The 15,834-nt window shown below is 39.1% G+C and overlaps 2 protein-coding genes across 13 annotated transcripts in view; both read left to right on the top strand.

Annotated features, from left to right (window-relative positions):
* The window catches only part of sulf1 (sulfatase 1), a 383,460-nt gene that overhangs the window by 126,824 nt on the left and 240,802 nt on the right, over positions 1–15,834 (top strand). For 2 of the 12 annotated variants that reach the window (XM_063064861.1, XM_063064882.1), the window contains one exon: positions 13,538–14,153. The exons of the other annotated variants lie outside the window; for them this stretch is intronic. The gene's annotated coding sequence lies outside the window, so the exon portion shown is untranslated. The remainder of the gene's footprint in view (positions 1–13,537; positions 14,154–15,834) is intronic. 12 annotated transcript variants of the gene reach the window in all.
* Positions 3,227–9,663, top strand: spice1 (spindle and centriole associated protein 1). Its single transcript, XM_063064935.1, has one exon. It carries the CDS (start codon positions 5,143–5,145, stop codon positions 7,570–7,572), a length of 2,430 nt encoding a protein of 809 aa, XP_062921005.1. The 5' UTR covers positions 3,227–5,142; the 3' UTR covers positions 7,573–9,663.

Below are 15,834 nucleotides of genomic sequence, written 5' to 3' on the forward strand. Positions count from 1 at the left end.
ATCATCCCAGGAATCAATCTGGTGAACTTTCTTTGTACTCCCTCTATGGCAAGAATGTCTTTCCTCAGATTAGGGGAGCAAAGCTGCACACAGTACTCTAGGTGTGGTCTCACCAAGGCCTTGTACTGTTTTATAGGATTGCTTTTATAGTTATTGTGTTCTTTATGCTTATTATATTTTTTATGCTGCATCAGATCCAGAGTAATAATAATTTCATTCTCCTTTACACTTGTGTATTGAAGAATGACAAAGAACAATCGTGAATCTAAAGTATTGCAGATTTCAACTGCAGAAATAAATAAAGTCAATGTTTCTGCTCCATTCAAAATTGCATCCTTACAGTGTAACAATGCTTATGTTAAAAGTAGAAATCTCTTGAATTTTAATCTGAAACAGAACTGGCTTTTGGTCATATCAGATGTATAAAATTTAAAATCTTGTATATAAACCCTATCTACTTTAAGTCTGTCAGCTTCCATTTTTAATGGGCTGAGTATTTAAATACTTTATTAAATCTGTACCTCACATTTAGTTCCTATTTTAGACTTAACCCTAAGTGGCCTCCTAGGCCTTGAAAAAAGATGGCAGACAAGGACTTGCACAGAAGGGGCAAGTGCATTTTTAATCTGGTTTGTTTACATCTACAAGCAGGAATCCTTCTTCCTATTGCAGCCAAACTAATTTGATTTCTTTGCCATGATTTTCTTCACCTTGCAATTTAATCACCATTTCCCCCAGGCTCAACCACCCATTTGTAACTCTCATTTTCGTCTTACCTACTATTCACACCTCACTTCTCCCCCCTCTACCTTCAGCCTTCCCTGCTCTACTGCCAAAATCTAAATCCAAATTAAATCTTATTTGCAACTTGTCAATATGTTTATTATATCTCTATAAATGTATAATTTACACATTTATTTGGTTTCAATTGCAAAAATAATGTTTATTTGTTTTTTTGTATGTTGACTGCATAGCACCACCACCACTGGTTTCAAGGGTGAACTTTTGGTGATGACCCAGGTTTACATATTGATTTGTCCATTTGTGTGCTTGAAGTTTTTATTTATTTCTTTGAATTTAGACTGTACCAATGCAAATTGAAAGAAATAATTAGACTAAGATCCTTACAACCAAACAAGGAATGTGCAATTATAATGTTTATAGCTGGATCATTCATTAAGGAAACTTTATTGCATTAACACCATTGGATGTCATTAGGTTAAATAAATAAAAAAGATGAACTTTACTATTTCTCTTCAGATGTTTATTTTATATTAAAACAAATCAATTTAGTATAACCATTAAATTTAGTGAATATTGTCAGAATGAACCAAATGTGTATTTGAACCTCATTTAAATGTGCTGACCTTGGACCAAAATTGGATTTATCAATTCAAAATAGTGATGCTTAGAAATTCTAGTGCACAGCCTACAACACTAAATAGCTGTTGTGGTCGCTCGCCACTCATAGGAATTTTCAGTCAGCTCAAACCTAATGTGAACTGATCAAAATTTGCATTATTTAGTTAGCACCAAGAAGTCTGCTGCCCAATACAACTTGTGAAAGCCCATCTTCACCTCAAGTTCAAGTTCATTGTCATAGGCATATCTATCTAAGGGTATAAATGTCATGAACAAGCTTTTTGCAACAGCCACCCAGTACATAATATAAACTTGGGAAATATGGGTTAACATAAACAAATTAACATAAATTATAAATAACTCGCACAACAAAATGAACAACATAAATACTGCAGTGGAGGGATGGTCAATGATAACAAACACAATTGGGCCTTTGCTGTGGTCAGCCTTAAAGTTGGGATGGTAATGTAGGGACAATGAAATTGGCTTTAGAGATTTGCAGTTTTGAAGAATGAGGTGTGGTTGAAGATCTGTCATTCTGGATTTTAGGGATTTGTGATATCAATACAAGATGAGGGGAACTAGGGACCTGCAGAAGCCGTTTTGAGGAAATAAAATCAAAATCAATGGTTGAACTTAGGATATCAGATACTGGTGATTAATGATCATTGGGCTTTAAGTAAAATTGAGCTGAGGGGTGTTTTAACTGGATTGTAGGATTATAATATAATCAGTGTTATTGGCATGCTTGTCCAAAGGATGCAGTTGATAATTTACTCACCTGCCAGCTATCCAAGCCTGGTACTGTGAAACAAACCACAGTACACTCAGTACAATGTGATCAAGTGATGCTACAAGATTCCACAAGAAATATTGTTTGCAGATGAGATCTGATACACATAGGTAAAGAAATAATCAGGAGTTTCTATTTAACTTTCCGTAGTGATAGAAAATGGAAGGGATTGCACTCAATTGTCTCTCTGAATGGGGGTAATCTGTACACAATGTTGAACAAAGCACGTTATGAATTTTAACTTCTAGGCATAAACATGGTACTAGTAAGAAACACTGTTTTTCTTTGAAGTCCAAGATAGGCTTTTCAATGTTTGCAAGTAATTATTAACATCACTTAAAACATAGTTTAAATAAGCTGCAAGTGTTGGCTGGAGGGATAGATCTGTCAAAAAGTCAAGTCATTCAAGCTGCTTGTGTACAAACATTTATTTACTCTGTAGTGGCCATTTATAAAGTGAGTTTTCCTGGGTATCAGTAATCAGTCTGCTTCTCAACAATGAACAATCCAAAAAAAAACACTTGGAAAAGAAAATGTTTTAAAACATTGAAATATTGTTGAGATTCAAGTTGATTAAAATGGAAAACACCAAATAATTTAGTTAAATTAAATTAGACAAGTGGAAACACAGTGTTTAAAGCCACGAGTACATGTAATTCTTTCAAGCTGCAAAGGAAAGGGTGGGGATGTGTTGGGGGTAAAGGGAAGGTACACTGGGAATCTGTTTTGCTGATTTGAGACTAACATTACATAAGCCTTCATCAGTCACTGGTCTACTTTGGAATCCCAGGAACGTCACACTTAAGTATCGGTAGGTCGATAGGAGGGCTATGCAGATTTCCAATAAACTGCATGTAAATCATCACAGACTGGATATTGGAAACCGGCTAACTTTCTGAATTACAAAGCTTTGTACTGTGTTGACTTAGAAGAGAAAGCTGAGTATGTTGATAGTAGCTGTAGTTTCTTCCAAAATCGCCAATGCAAGGTTAGTGGGGAGAAATTCAAAATGACATGGTCACTGTAAATGTAATCAGCATATCTAATAATATCAGTACTATTTCAATAAAAGGGAGGTAATGAATGAAAATCCTACTGCTTTTAATTTCATAAAGGGAAAATAATATAATAATACTTCGCTAACTTTGTACATTTCAAAAACTGATCTTGACAGTGTATGTGCCTTTAGCTAATGTCATTTGGTTCAGTTGGTTACATTCTTGCCTTAGTCAAAAGGTTACCAGTTCAAACCCCTCAAGAGAATTTCACCACATAATCCTAAACCTGATTAGCAAAAACATTCTTGACAAGTGCATTCACTTTTGTTTGTCCAAGACTTAACTTTAGCACACAATATCAATGTCACGTTAATTACATTTGGTCTCATAACCTTCCTGTGAACTGGCTTAGAATTTCCACTAAATTAAAGGCTCTAAAATAAAAGCTGATTATTGTTGTAGTATTCAAGGTCCATTTTCAAATCCAATGCACTCCAGACACCGCCCAAATAATATATATGATTTATTAATAGTCATTGTTCAACCTACTAAAATTAATCAATATCTCGGGGAAGAACAGTACAGATAATTATTGACTGTATTTAGATTCAGCTGGAAAGGTCAAACACAGTAAGTTTTAGAAAGCAGCAACATTGAAGAGAATTGTGTTCAGTTAAAATTATCCATAGCATATGTTAGTGTCCCTCTTTGACATGGAACAAGTCCTCGTAGTTCCAGCAAGTTATCAGCTACATGTAATTCACTTTCAAGTTAAAAAGAGAACCTGAAAAGAAACATGCTAAAAATCATAAATCAAAGAAAACACTAGAAACTTTCAGGTCAGGCAGCACTTGCAGAAAACGTTCACATCTGTGAGCACAATTAATCTGTTCACATGTTGATTGCCTTTAAGCATTGTATATTTTTATAATGACATTTTCATGTCTTGCACTGTACTGCTGCCACAGAACAACAAATTTCACAACATATGGCAGTGATAATAACTTGATGTTGATTCACTTCTGACAAACAAGTCTCAGACTTAAAACACTAAATTAGTTTCTCCACCCATGGATTCTGGCTGGCCTACTTGATGTTTTTAACATTTTAGCTTTTAATACACGTGAGAAAATGATTGGGTAGCATTATCATTATCATTCCAGAACTAATTTCATACTTCCACAAATTGAGGAATTACTTAAGCTTTCAGTGCCATCCTTTTAATGGGTCCAGTCGAATTATCAAGTTCAAATTGATTGTCATTTGACTATAGTAGGTATATACAACCAAATGACCACAGTGCACATACATTACATATCACACACAACAGATTGAAACAAAATATTACCACAAATAAGTTAATCAAAAATATAATTCAAAGTGCATGTCCAGCCACAAAGGTAAACAATAAACAACTCGCTGTTCTTAGCGCCAAGAGCTCAGTGGTAGCAGGGAATTTCACTGGTCTCACAATGAATACAAATTGCTTCTTATCCAATGTACATTTAAAATTCTGCAAAGAAAATTTGTTCACAACCATTTCTTCCCACTCTAACAACTCGACTTTCTTTTATTGATTTGATAGTGATTGAAATACGTTTTGTGATAGTACCAGACCTAAAGCAGTTTCATGGCAATGAATTAAAAGATGGACAAGGGACCCTGCCGCACTGATCATAACAAGTGAGCCCATTTAAAGAGGCACTGTGAGAGAAACAAGCTTACATTTTGGGAATTGTCTTTTTGAGGGCTCGTTAGACATGCACCGTTGGCTCTCTGCCATCCGTCAGGTGAACCAGTTCCACACTTCCCGCCCCTCCCGGGACCCGATGTGCCACAGCTCAGGCGTCCCGGATGTGACGCTGCGCCGGCGCGAGCTTTCAATCCAAAGGCGGTTGTTAACGGCCTGCGGTGCGCGTACGCGCTGCTGCAGGCCGCTCGTGACGAGAGCGGGGACGCGCGTTCCAACCAGGTCCTCGGGCGTCCGCGATGTCGTTCGTCCGTTCTAACCGCTCGGTCCACTCGCAGGCGGCTGGGAAGAGCCGCAAGAAGAAGGGGAAGTTGGCCTCCACAAAGGAGTGGGACAGCACCATCAATGACCTGAGCGTTCACCGGGCCGACGCAGAAGAGCTGGCGCGGCGCCGCGAAGCTCGGGTGTCCCGGAACCGGGCCGCCGCGCAGTGGGAGCTCCGGCAGCGGACAGCGGCGAGCGGTGGGCAGAGGCGGCAGGTGGCGCGGACCCAGCAGCGGCCGGCGATGGCCGAGTTGTTTCTTGAGCAGTGGCGGCTGCGCGACGTGCTGGCTCGGTCCGACCGCGCTCTGGCCAGGCTGCGGGATCCGTTTGGCGACGCCCCACGGCTCCAGACCGGCTTCCCGAACGTCACCGTGGCCCCCGGCTGCGACCAGTTTCCCGCCGCGCAGCTGATAGCGCAGCAGGGCGAGCCGCCCACTCAGCTGTCCCTGCTCAGCGAGTCGGTGATGGACTCGCAGGCCCTCAATGAAGCTTCCTACTGCAAAGAGCCGGAGGCAGGCAGTTCACTGTCCGCACAGCATCAGGCCGGCGTTTACCTACTGGAACCGAAAACCCCCGAACCCCTAGGGGGCCGGCCCCAGACATCGCCCACCTGGACCCCAAATGGTGCCTCGGGTTTAAATGCAACCGCAGCCATCCAGAGGGTGAAGTCGAGGTTGGAAAGCAGAGCGGAGAATGATGCGGATGCAAGTGACACATCCCCAACGCAAACCTCGAGAGTAATCCATCAAGTACTTCATCCGACTTCTAGAAGCTCTCAAAACGGCATATCAAAGGGCAAAGCCTGCGATGCATCTACCGAAAGAATAGAAAACAAGAGGCCCCAGGACAGGCAGATGAATCTGGAAGCGCTGCAGGAAATGATTGAGGAAATTGACAAGGAGCTGGTAGAATTGGATTGCCAAACAGAAGGCGAGGTTACCAGCTGGTTGCCCAAGAAAGGCCGCGGTTTAACAGGCTTCACTTTCTCATTGGTAAGCTTGATCAGCAGATTGACCCATTCTTTAAAAGTGTACAGAATTCAGCAGATGCAAGAGAAAGAAAACCATCAGCAACTTCTGGAAAAAGCCAATAATCAGCAAGCACTGATTGATGCATTAACAGCAGAATTTCTAACAGTACAGAATAAATTTGTTTCACTACAGGCTAACCTGCAGCAATATGTAATCAAGACAGATGAAGAGCTGCAATCACTGAAACAAATGTTGCATAGGTCTCCAAAAGCAGAAGCTGATAAACCAAGACAACCCACAGCACATGCAGTAGAACAGGAGAGTTTGTATAGTTGTGCTTGCCTCAAGAATCAAGGGAATATTCAGTCAAGTGTTTTACCACATGATGACGAGAGGCTTTTAAAAGGCCTGAACCAAAAGCAGCCCTGTGTTTATCAGCACAAAGGGAATCAGTTGGAGGATGCAAGGAAAGGTCACAGTTTACCCGAGCATCCATTTGGTCCTGCTGTATTACTTTCTCCTCCAAGACAGAGGAATAGCCAAATAGCAACTGGATCACAAACCACAGTTAACTTGTGTCAGGAGTCCCCTATGTCTAGCAGTGTAAATACTCCCTCACAGATTCTTAAAGAAGCCCCAGGTGTTCCACAAGGGGAAACTGACTTTGTCAGACATTTAGCAGCACAGAACCAAGTGCCAGATTGCCTGGGCCTTGCCCAACAATTGAAGATTTATGAGCATATCAGTGAGCGTAAGAACTTGAGTCTCACTTCAGCTGTTACCAGTTTGCCATGCATGCAAACCGGAACTGTTGATGACACTGCAAAACACGATCTGAGAAAAATAGAAAACAATGTAGAAGCTGAAGACAGTCAAAATCCTTCTATGAATAATTGGCTGAAACATAAAGCAATGTTAGCTCAAATTACGGAGCTACAGTTGCAGAATTCTGCTCTCAAAGCCCAGCTTGGACAGTTCAAAATAGGTAAATTATCTGAGCCAGCACCACAAATTGAAAAGATTATTCCCAGCACTTGTGAAAGTCTTCAGCAAAGGATTGCTGAGCTCAACCATCAGAGTGCTGAAGCACGCAACAAACTTTTGCATCTGATTGAACAGCAAAGACAGATTGTCTCTGAGTCAGTATCGCCAGCCATTTCTCCTATACCACCCGAGGGTACGACAACAGGAGCTGGCAGCAAAACATTGGAAGTATTGATTCCACTGCCCAGTGAATTGGACTTTTCTGTGGGTAGCACACCTTCCCCTGCCAGTACAATTAATAGAAATAGATCAGTAGATAACACTAGTACAGCTAGTTCCATATATCACTTAAATAAAGGTGATGGAAATAAGACACCTATTACCCAAGGAACAAAGCCAGAAAGATTGAAAGAAGAAGGTTGGTTTGCGCTGTCCACTCATACCACCTGATTCTAAGGATTTGAAATGGATTGATTTACGTTTGGATATTTGAGAAACAAGAGTTACCATATTTGTAGAATAAAGTGTTGCAGATGCTGGAAATCTGAAACAAAATGCACTTTGAGTGGTCAACACAAGAATCACCAATTTATTTTTTTTTCCAGAGATTTCCGATTTCTTATCGTTTGAGCTTTTGTGTTTTTGCTTTGCCTTACTTTGAATGAAAGTGGATAAAGTGCAAATTGTGTGAGCATGGATAGTTGAATATTTTTCAATTGTGCTGATTGATATACAGACAAAATGCAGGCATTAATGAATCTACTGTAATAGAAAGAAATGAGTTGTGGCTTCCTTGTTTGCACTGTAGTCCTTTTAACTGACCAGTTTTCTATTTGTTTTTAAGTTTAGGTTATTCTCAAGCAGAAGAAGTGATAGGTAATAAATTGGTAATCCATTTACATCCTTCCATTACTTTCATTGTAAATAAATGTAAGATGTAAAACATGCTAAATTACAATCAAGTCTGGACTAAGGAGTTATCAGTTTTTAAGATAAAGAGAGCTTATTTAATATGTATTTTGTTACGTATTATACTGATGAAATAGATTACAATATGGTTTATACTTGGTACATAATAAAACTTCCACAATATGAACAGAAATGGAAGAACATGCCTATGTTTATGGTACTTAGCTCTAAGGATACAATGTAATTTGTAATAAGCTGTCGGAGCTCTTAGTTCAAGCGCTTTGTGGTCTACCTGCATTAGAGCCACAACCCTTTGGTGAGATAGGGACTTTATGATTTGGGTATTGGAAGACCACCAGAAGCTGAAAGTTCAGGTGTTCATGGATACCACGGGGTCAGAGAAGAGAGAAAAAAGAGAAACTAATTGGGGATCTAGGAGAAAAGAAATTGTAGGCAATTAATAAATTTAGTAATTTTTCTGCTAGGACTGAAAACGGAACTTGAAGTTCTGCAATTGTAAAAATGCTATTAATTGACCTAAATGTCTGTGGTCTTCCTGTTCCATGGTCATTATTTGTGTTGTTTTGCAAGTGTTTGTTGTGTTTTCTATATGTCAGTCCTCCCATCCCATCCTGGATACATCCCCAATTGATAGATCTACCTGTGAGAACAATAGAACCATAGACAACCATAGAAACTACAGCACAGAAACAGGCCTTTTGGCCCTTCTTGGCTGTGCTGAACCATTTTCTGCCTAGTCCCACTGACCTGCACACGGACCATATCCCTCCATACACCTCCCATCCATGTATCTGTCCAATTTATTCTTAAATGTTAAAAGAGAACCCGCATTTACCACCTCGTCTGGTAGCTCATTCCATACTCCCACCACTCTCTGTGTGAAGAAGCCCCCCCCCAATGTTCCCTTTAAACTTTTCCCCCCTCACCCTTAACCCACGTCCTCTGGTTTTTTTCTCCCCTTGCCTCAGTGGAAAAAGCCTGCTTGCATTCACTTTATCTATACCCATCATAATTTTATATACCTTTATCAAATCTCCCCTCATTCTTCTACGCTCCGGGGAATAAAGTCCTAACCTATTCAACCTTTCTCTGTAACTGAGTTTGTCAAGTCCTGGCAACATCCTTGTAAACCTCTGCACTCTTTCAACCTTATTTATGTCCTTCCTGTAATTTGGTGATCAAAACTGAACACAATACTCCAGATTCGGCCTCACCAATGTGTTATACAACCTCATCATAACAATCCAGCTCTTATACTCAATAATAAAGGCCAATGTACCAAAAGCTCTCTTTACGACCCTATCTACCTGTGACGCCACTTTTAGGGAATTTTGTATCTGTATTCGCAGATCCCTCTGTTCCACTGCACTCCTCAATGCCTTACCATTAACCCTGTATGTTCTACCTTGGTTTGTTCTTCCAAGGTGCAGTACCTCACACTTGTCTGTATTAAACTCCAGCTGCCATTTTTCAGCCCATTTTTCCAGCTGGTCCAAGTCCCTCTGCAGGCTCTGAAAACCTTCTTCACTGTCTACTACACCTCCAATCTTTGTATCATCAGCAATTTGCTGATCCAATTTACCAGTTTAAAATGGAGCTTTGATATTTTAATCCACTAAATATTCCTAATAATTTTGGTTGTAAAACAAACTGATTTTTTTTAAAGAAATCATCACTTGAGAATAAGAAGAGTACAAACAAGTGGAAATCCAAACAACACACAAAATGCTGGAAGAACTCAGCAGGCCAGGCAGCATCTATGGAAAAGCCTATAAAGTAGAAGAATACATTGTGTTTCACTCTGAGATTTCCTTTTGCATACTAAGTGGAAGTGTACTGGAACACAATCACTGTTTTTGCCTCCCCATTTTAGAGGAAATTGTCACAAGCAGTGAATTTACAAAATTGAAAGAAGTATAAAGTATATTAGGAATTCTCAGCAGCAGTCAGGAAGGAGGAAAAGGCAAATCTTGCTACTCCAGACCTTGGTTAGGAGATGGCTGTTTGGGGGTGGGGCAGACAATGTGATAGATTGACAGGAGAAATGGGCTGTTATGGAGGAATGCCTTTTGGAATGCTGAAAGAGAGTTTATGAATTGAAAGTATTTGGTGTGTTGTAGATGGTGAAAAATTGTCCATTCAGGGTAGATAATGTTCGATGGTCGGGCGGCAGGTGGAGAACCTCAGCATGTCATAGCTATCACTGAATTACAATAGTAATTACCTGCTACAGTAGTTACAATTACATTGTTTCCAAAATATTTCCGAGTATTACTAACTCTACTGTAATTTCTAACTTCATTTTTTTCTTAGCATTTCCCATCTTCGTTGTTTTTTCATATTGCAACCCTTCTTGCAGCTCCATATTGATATTGGACATTTCCTTTTTACTAGTGACCACATTGAACTATGAAGTCTTTGCCTCTTGCAAAGCCAAGTTCAGGGCATTGTGGACCTTGTACTTTTTTCTATTCTCATTCTCAACAGTACCTTCTGATAATTAAAATAGGCTTGCTGCAACACCTTGTACCGATTCTTCCAACCATTCTGTGGATTGTGGCAAAGTATCCTAACATTCTAATGAACAGACTTTCATATAGTGTAAACAAATCAAATCTTTTCAAAAGATTGCACTACTGAAGAGTAAATGCTCCATTCGCTCAGAAGAAGCAATATCGGTGGCTCCACCATATTCTCATGTGGTGAATCCATGTCCTTATTTTCTGGTGGTAAGAAAGCCAACAATTCTGCACATTTTTCTCTTGCATCTAAATAGTAAAATCACTGATGATATTCCTATTCATTCCTGCTCTTGTCCTTGGTAGTGGAGGCCACGTATTTAGAAAGTGCTATTACAGGAGCCTGGCTTAGAAAGTGCAGTGTATTTTGCAAATAATGTACATTGTCACTGCACAAGAGGCAGAGCAAGTGGATGTTTAGCATGATAGGGTGTCATCAAACAGGCTACTTTATCCTGAATGCTCATTGAGAATTGTTGGAGTTGTGCTCTTCAAAACAAATGAAGAATATTACATCATGGTCCTGATTTGTGCCCTGTATATGCTGAAAGGCCTTGGGATGTCCAGGAGGAGAGTATCTCACTACAGGGCACCCAGCTGATAGAAGGATTTTGGAGGATTGGACTTAATTTCCCTTACTTACACAGGATATATATGGACAATTTTTTCACATTTTCAATACTGGTTAAATGCCAGTATTGTAACTATTGGAGCAGCTTGGCTAAAGGGTTCTACCTGGTTTAGAACTGCCAGATCTGTTCTGTATTCTATTTAGAACATTTATATTGCTGCACCACATTATGGACTTGCCGCTCGAAGGGCTCTTGTGGTGCAGTGGTCACTTCTGCTAAGTCTGTCCTGGACAAAGTTCAAAGTAAATTAATTATCAAAGTATGTATATGTTACCACCATGTACTACCCTGAGATTTAATATCTTGCAGGCATTCAGAGTAGAACAAAGAAGTATAGAAACGATGGAAAACTGCACCCAAAAGACTGATAAACAACCGATGTGCAAAAAAAGATACATGCCAAATTAAAATAAGTAAATACATAAATAACACTCAGAACATAAGTTGTAGCATCCTTATAAGTGAGTCTATAGATTGTGGAATCAGTTCAGAGTTGAAGTGAGTGATGTCCTCCACACTGGTTCAGGGGCCTAATGATTGAAGGGTAATAAAACTATTCCTAAACTGGTGGCATGGGGCTTGTACCCCCTTCTCAATGGCAGCAGTGAGAAGTGAGTATGGCCTGCATGGTGGGGGGTCCTTGATGATAATTGTAGATTATTCTGGTAATGGTCCTTGTAGATGTGCTGTATGGTTGGGAGGGCCTTCCCTGTGATGGACTGGCCTGTATCCACCACTTTTTGTAGGCTTTTCTAGTCTTGGGCATAGGTGTTTCCATACCAGGCTGTGATGAACTAGTCAGGATACTTTCCACTGTGCATGTATAGCAGTTTGTCAAAAGTTTTAGATGACATGCTGAATCTGCATTAGCTTCAAAGAACATGCCCAAATAGGTTGTTGAGAAAGTGCTTGATACCTGCCACGGACCCTGTATGACATCTGTATTCTTCAGGATTTAGCGAGGTTGTTTTTGCTGCTGCCACCAAGTTGCTCTTTATGATGTACATGGCTGACCACAACCCAGCATATGTACTGTGGCATTGTCGCACAAGGTGCTCTTCCAGGAGCTGCTTAACATTGAGAAGCAATGGTTCAGTCACTTAGGAATAACAGCAACTGAAAATCAGGAAGAGGCTTTGGGCATGTTTGACCTGACATAGTCATATTTCATGAAGACTGGATTTGATGTTGCAGACTTAGAAGTGTTGCTCCTTGTACATGTTTTGTCCCACATTCCTGCACCTAAAGATTGTGAAGGAAGAGTGTGGCATAGGGTCTGTAAGGTATGTAAAGCTGTTTCTTGATTAGTAAATGAGAAAAGTCTCCCAATTTTGATACAAAAGTATCCAGTGATTGTGAAGGGTTTTTCATCTTATCAGCCATTGCTTCCTCACCTTTGCAATATATTTGGTGACAATTACATTGAACCATACTTTATGAGTATTCTGAAAGCTGAGTAACTCCCAAATTTTCCATAACAAAACTTTTATTTCGCTGTTCTACTCATTGATTTATTAACTTGCTAATTTTATTTATTTATTTATTGAAATAGAGCCACAGTGTGGAACAGGCCCTTCCAGCTCAATGAGCCATGCTGCCCAGCAACCCAAAAATTTAATGCTAGCTTAAGTACAGGACCAATTAACCAGTACTAACCAGTATGTCTTTGGACTGTAGGAGCAAACCAGCACACCCAGAGGAAACCCATGCTCAAACTGGAAGTTCATATAAACTCTCAGGCGAGCTGGAATTGAACTCTGAACTCCGACGCCCTAAGCTGTGATAACATTGAGCTAACTGCTACGCTGCTGTGGCGCTCTAATTTTATAACTCATATGTTGCCCTCAGTACTGCTTTAGCTACTCTGTTTCCTCTCACACCTAAGCACGACTATGACACCCCAAGCATGTTGCTCCTGTAGCGTCTTTGAGTTACTGTTGTTTCATAAAGTAAGTAACAAGGATAATAATGCTAAACATCTCATTGATGACAATCAATACTTAAACAGCTGTGGGTGATACCATAATGGATCAGAAGTCACATCACATGATCAACATAGTTCTTAAAGGTACACACACACTGAATATATTCTACGATAGGGTCATAACATAAACAAGAATAAAGATACAATATTTTTGTGGCCTGAAATAGGTTAAATTTGAATCTTGAAATATATACATCAAATGACTTTTTAGACTTGGTAATTAGCTCAAATACAGTAATTATTACTACATAAAAGTCCACATATGTTTCTTTTAAAAAAAACAGTTAATATTTTTGAGGACTCCTATGCCATTTCAATGTGATTCATGCTCTCATTTGCTGATCTCACAGCCCATGCCATGAAGAACATTGTACGCAAGAAGGAAATGGATACTTAAGAAATATGCCAACATAGCAGATCAGATAAACTGTGCTGAATTCAAGAAGCGTTTGCAGATGGCAAAAGCACAAACTTTGTCTTAATTGGATGCAGACTCTGAAACAGGATTGCACTTAAAAAGAGCAGGTAATAGGAAGCCACGTCGTAGCTGCATAGCTGCATTTTGCCTGATGCTGACCAGCTGCAGTTGGAAATCATTTGGAGGGGTAGCTGTGTCTGTGCAAGGAACTGCTGCTTCGAGATAGCAGCAAAGATGAAATGAAAGGACGGAGCATGGCGATGACAGCTAGATAGTAAAGTGTAGCATTATTAATGACCTTGTAGGCTGCTTGTGGTTTGCGGAATATGAGAGGTATTCGCATTATTGAAGCTCGAAGAGAAAGTATTGTATTAAATGTCTCCTTTGTGTATCTGTCCTACCATTTGCTGCACCCTTCTCAGCAGTTAACTGCTGCTTCAAGTACATGCCGTGGATTGATTCCAGAAGCAAATACTGAGGAGACAAATTGCAAGTGTTGTGATGGCTTTCTATTTTGCAGCAACTTTCTGCATCAGCCACTTTAGCCAGTAAGTAGCTTTTAATTTGTAAGCTTAACTGTTAATCACTGTAAAGTTTCAGATATGAATTGCTTCTATAAAACAAATCATTTGAACTTCAGTCATTATTTCAAATAATTCATTTATTAATTTTATATTTGCATTTATTGAAATTCGGAAAGCTGGTATATTTCAGTAGCATTTACTCATGCTAACACATTTCTGTCGATTTCCTGATTTGTGAAGATTCAGAAAACATTTAAGTTTCGGAGTCTTTCACCTTTTAAAAATGAATGATATTAGGGTGTGTAAAGCCATTTATATTAACAAGTTATTAACTGTATAAGAATTGTTACTTTTGTTTTTATTTAAATCTGTAGCTTATTTGATTTTATGCCTGGTTTCTGTTGAACTTAAGCACAGTTGAACTTGGGTAAGGAAGAGGTAAAATCAGCTCAAATTAATACCACGTCAATCCTGCTGAAAAGTCTGTGTGTAGCTGTTTTTTAGGCTGACCCATGTTTAGCTTGGATTTCAGTAGAATGGCATCTGTAATTTTGCCCCTGACATTTACTCTACTAAATCCCATGTTAAACTAGGCTTACAGTTCTGCCAAAACGTTGGAATAAAGGACTTGTATTTAATAGTATGAATACAAGGAGTTGACTCACAGACTCTCTGACACCAGTATACTGGAATTGGAACTGAACAAGGGCTAATGTAAAAGCAGCTTATGAACATCAGGTTAGGATAGAACCCCTGATGTTCCTATTGGAAGAACAGCGCACAGATAGTTGTCACTTAGGTCATTCATGGAAAAAGTTAATTGGGTGTGGTGCTGGAGAGTTGTAAACTGTCTCTGCTGGATTTCACAACCATGATGGAGAAATTTGTGAGAATTACTTTTTTCAGTTTCCCATTATGCAATAATTATGCTTTTTTCAATCACAATGTCTATTAAAATGTATCAGAGGTAAAAGGAAAGAATGTTAATTCTTTCGTAGTACAGTTCAATGTTTTTCAGTTCAGCTCTTCACTGATGGTCTGATAGCTAATATAAATCAAATCCTAATCTCACAACCTTAACTATTTAATATTTCATCTTTTTCAAGTGTTAATGTAAATTATATGGAAATCTTCCACAAAATTTTATGAACCATTAAGCTCAATTAAATATTATGCACACAGCATGAGATGGGATTAAAATTTAGGCTTTATATATGCTAAAAGTCAGCAAGTTTGATGTTTGTTACTAGTTCTAAGAAAATAAAATCCTTAGTAACAGTCCTGTTTATGCTTTAGCAATAGCTACAGTACCTTGGAATTTAAATTTGATAGTTTTGTGCATTTTAGGGTATTCCCACATTGTATTAATTTCAGTGAAGATGACATGAAAATTCAGTCCACATTTGAAATAGAAGCTTAATGTACACTATGTGAAGTATCAGCTGCCTGGATAAGACAGCAAACACTGAATTTTAGCTTGTGTACCTCCTGTCACACAAGGCTTCTCTCAGTGAGATTTATATTTTTATGTATTAATCTATATGTTTCAATAAAGGAGGATTATTTAGAGAGCTAAAGGACAAAAATTTAATTAGAGCCGAGTAACTTGCTTGTAAAGTAGCTTTCCTACTAAGTTCAGAAACAATTAATTGCTTTGGAAATACAGTCAATGATGTAATATTGAGAAAAACTAATCAAATTCTAT

Source organism: Mobula hypostoma, chromosome 1 (genome assembly GCF_963921235.1).
Source record: "Mobula hypostoma chromosome 1, sMobHyp1.1, whole genome shotgun sequence".
Lineage (NCBI taxonomy): Eukaryota > Metazoa > Chordata > Chondrichthyes > Myliobatiformes > Myliobatidae > Mobula > Mobula hypostoma.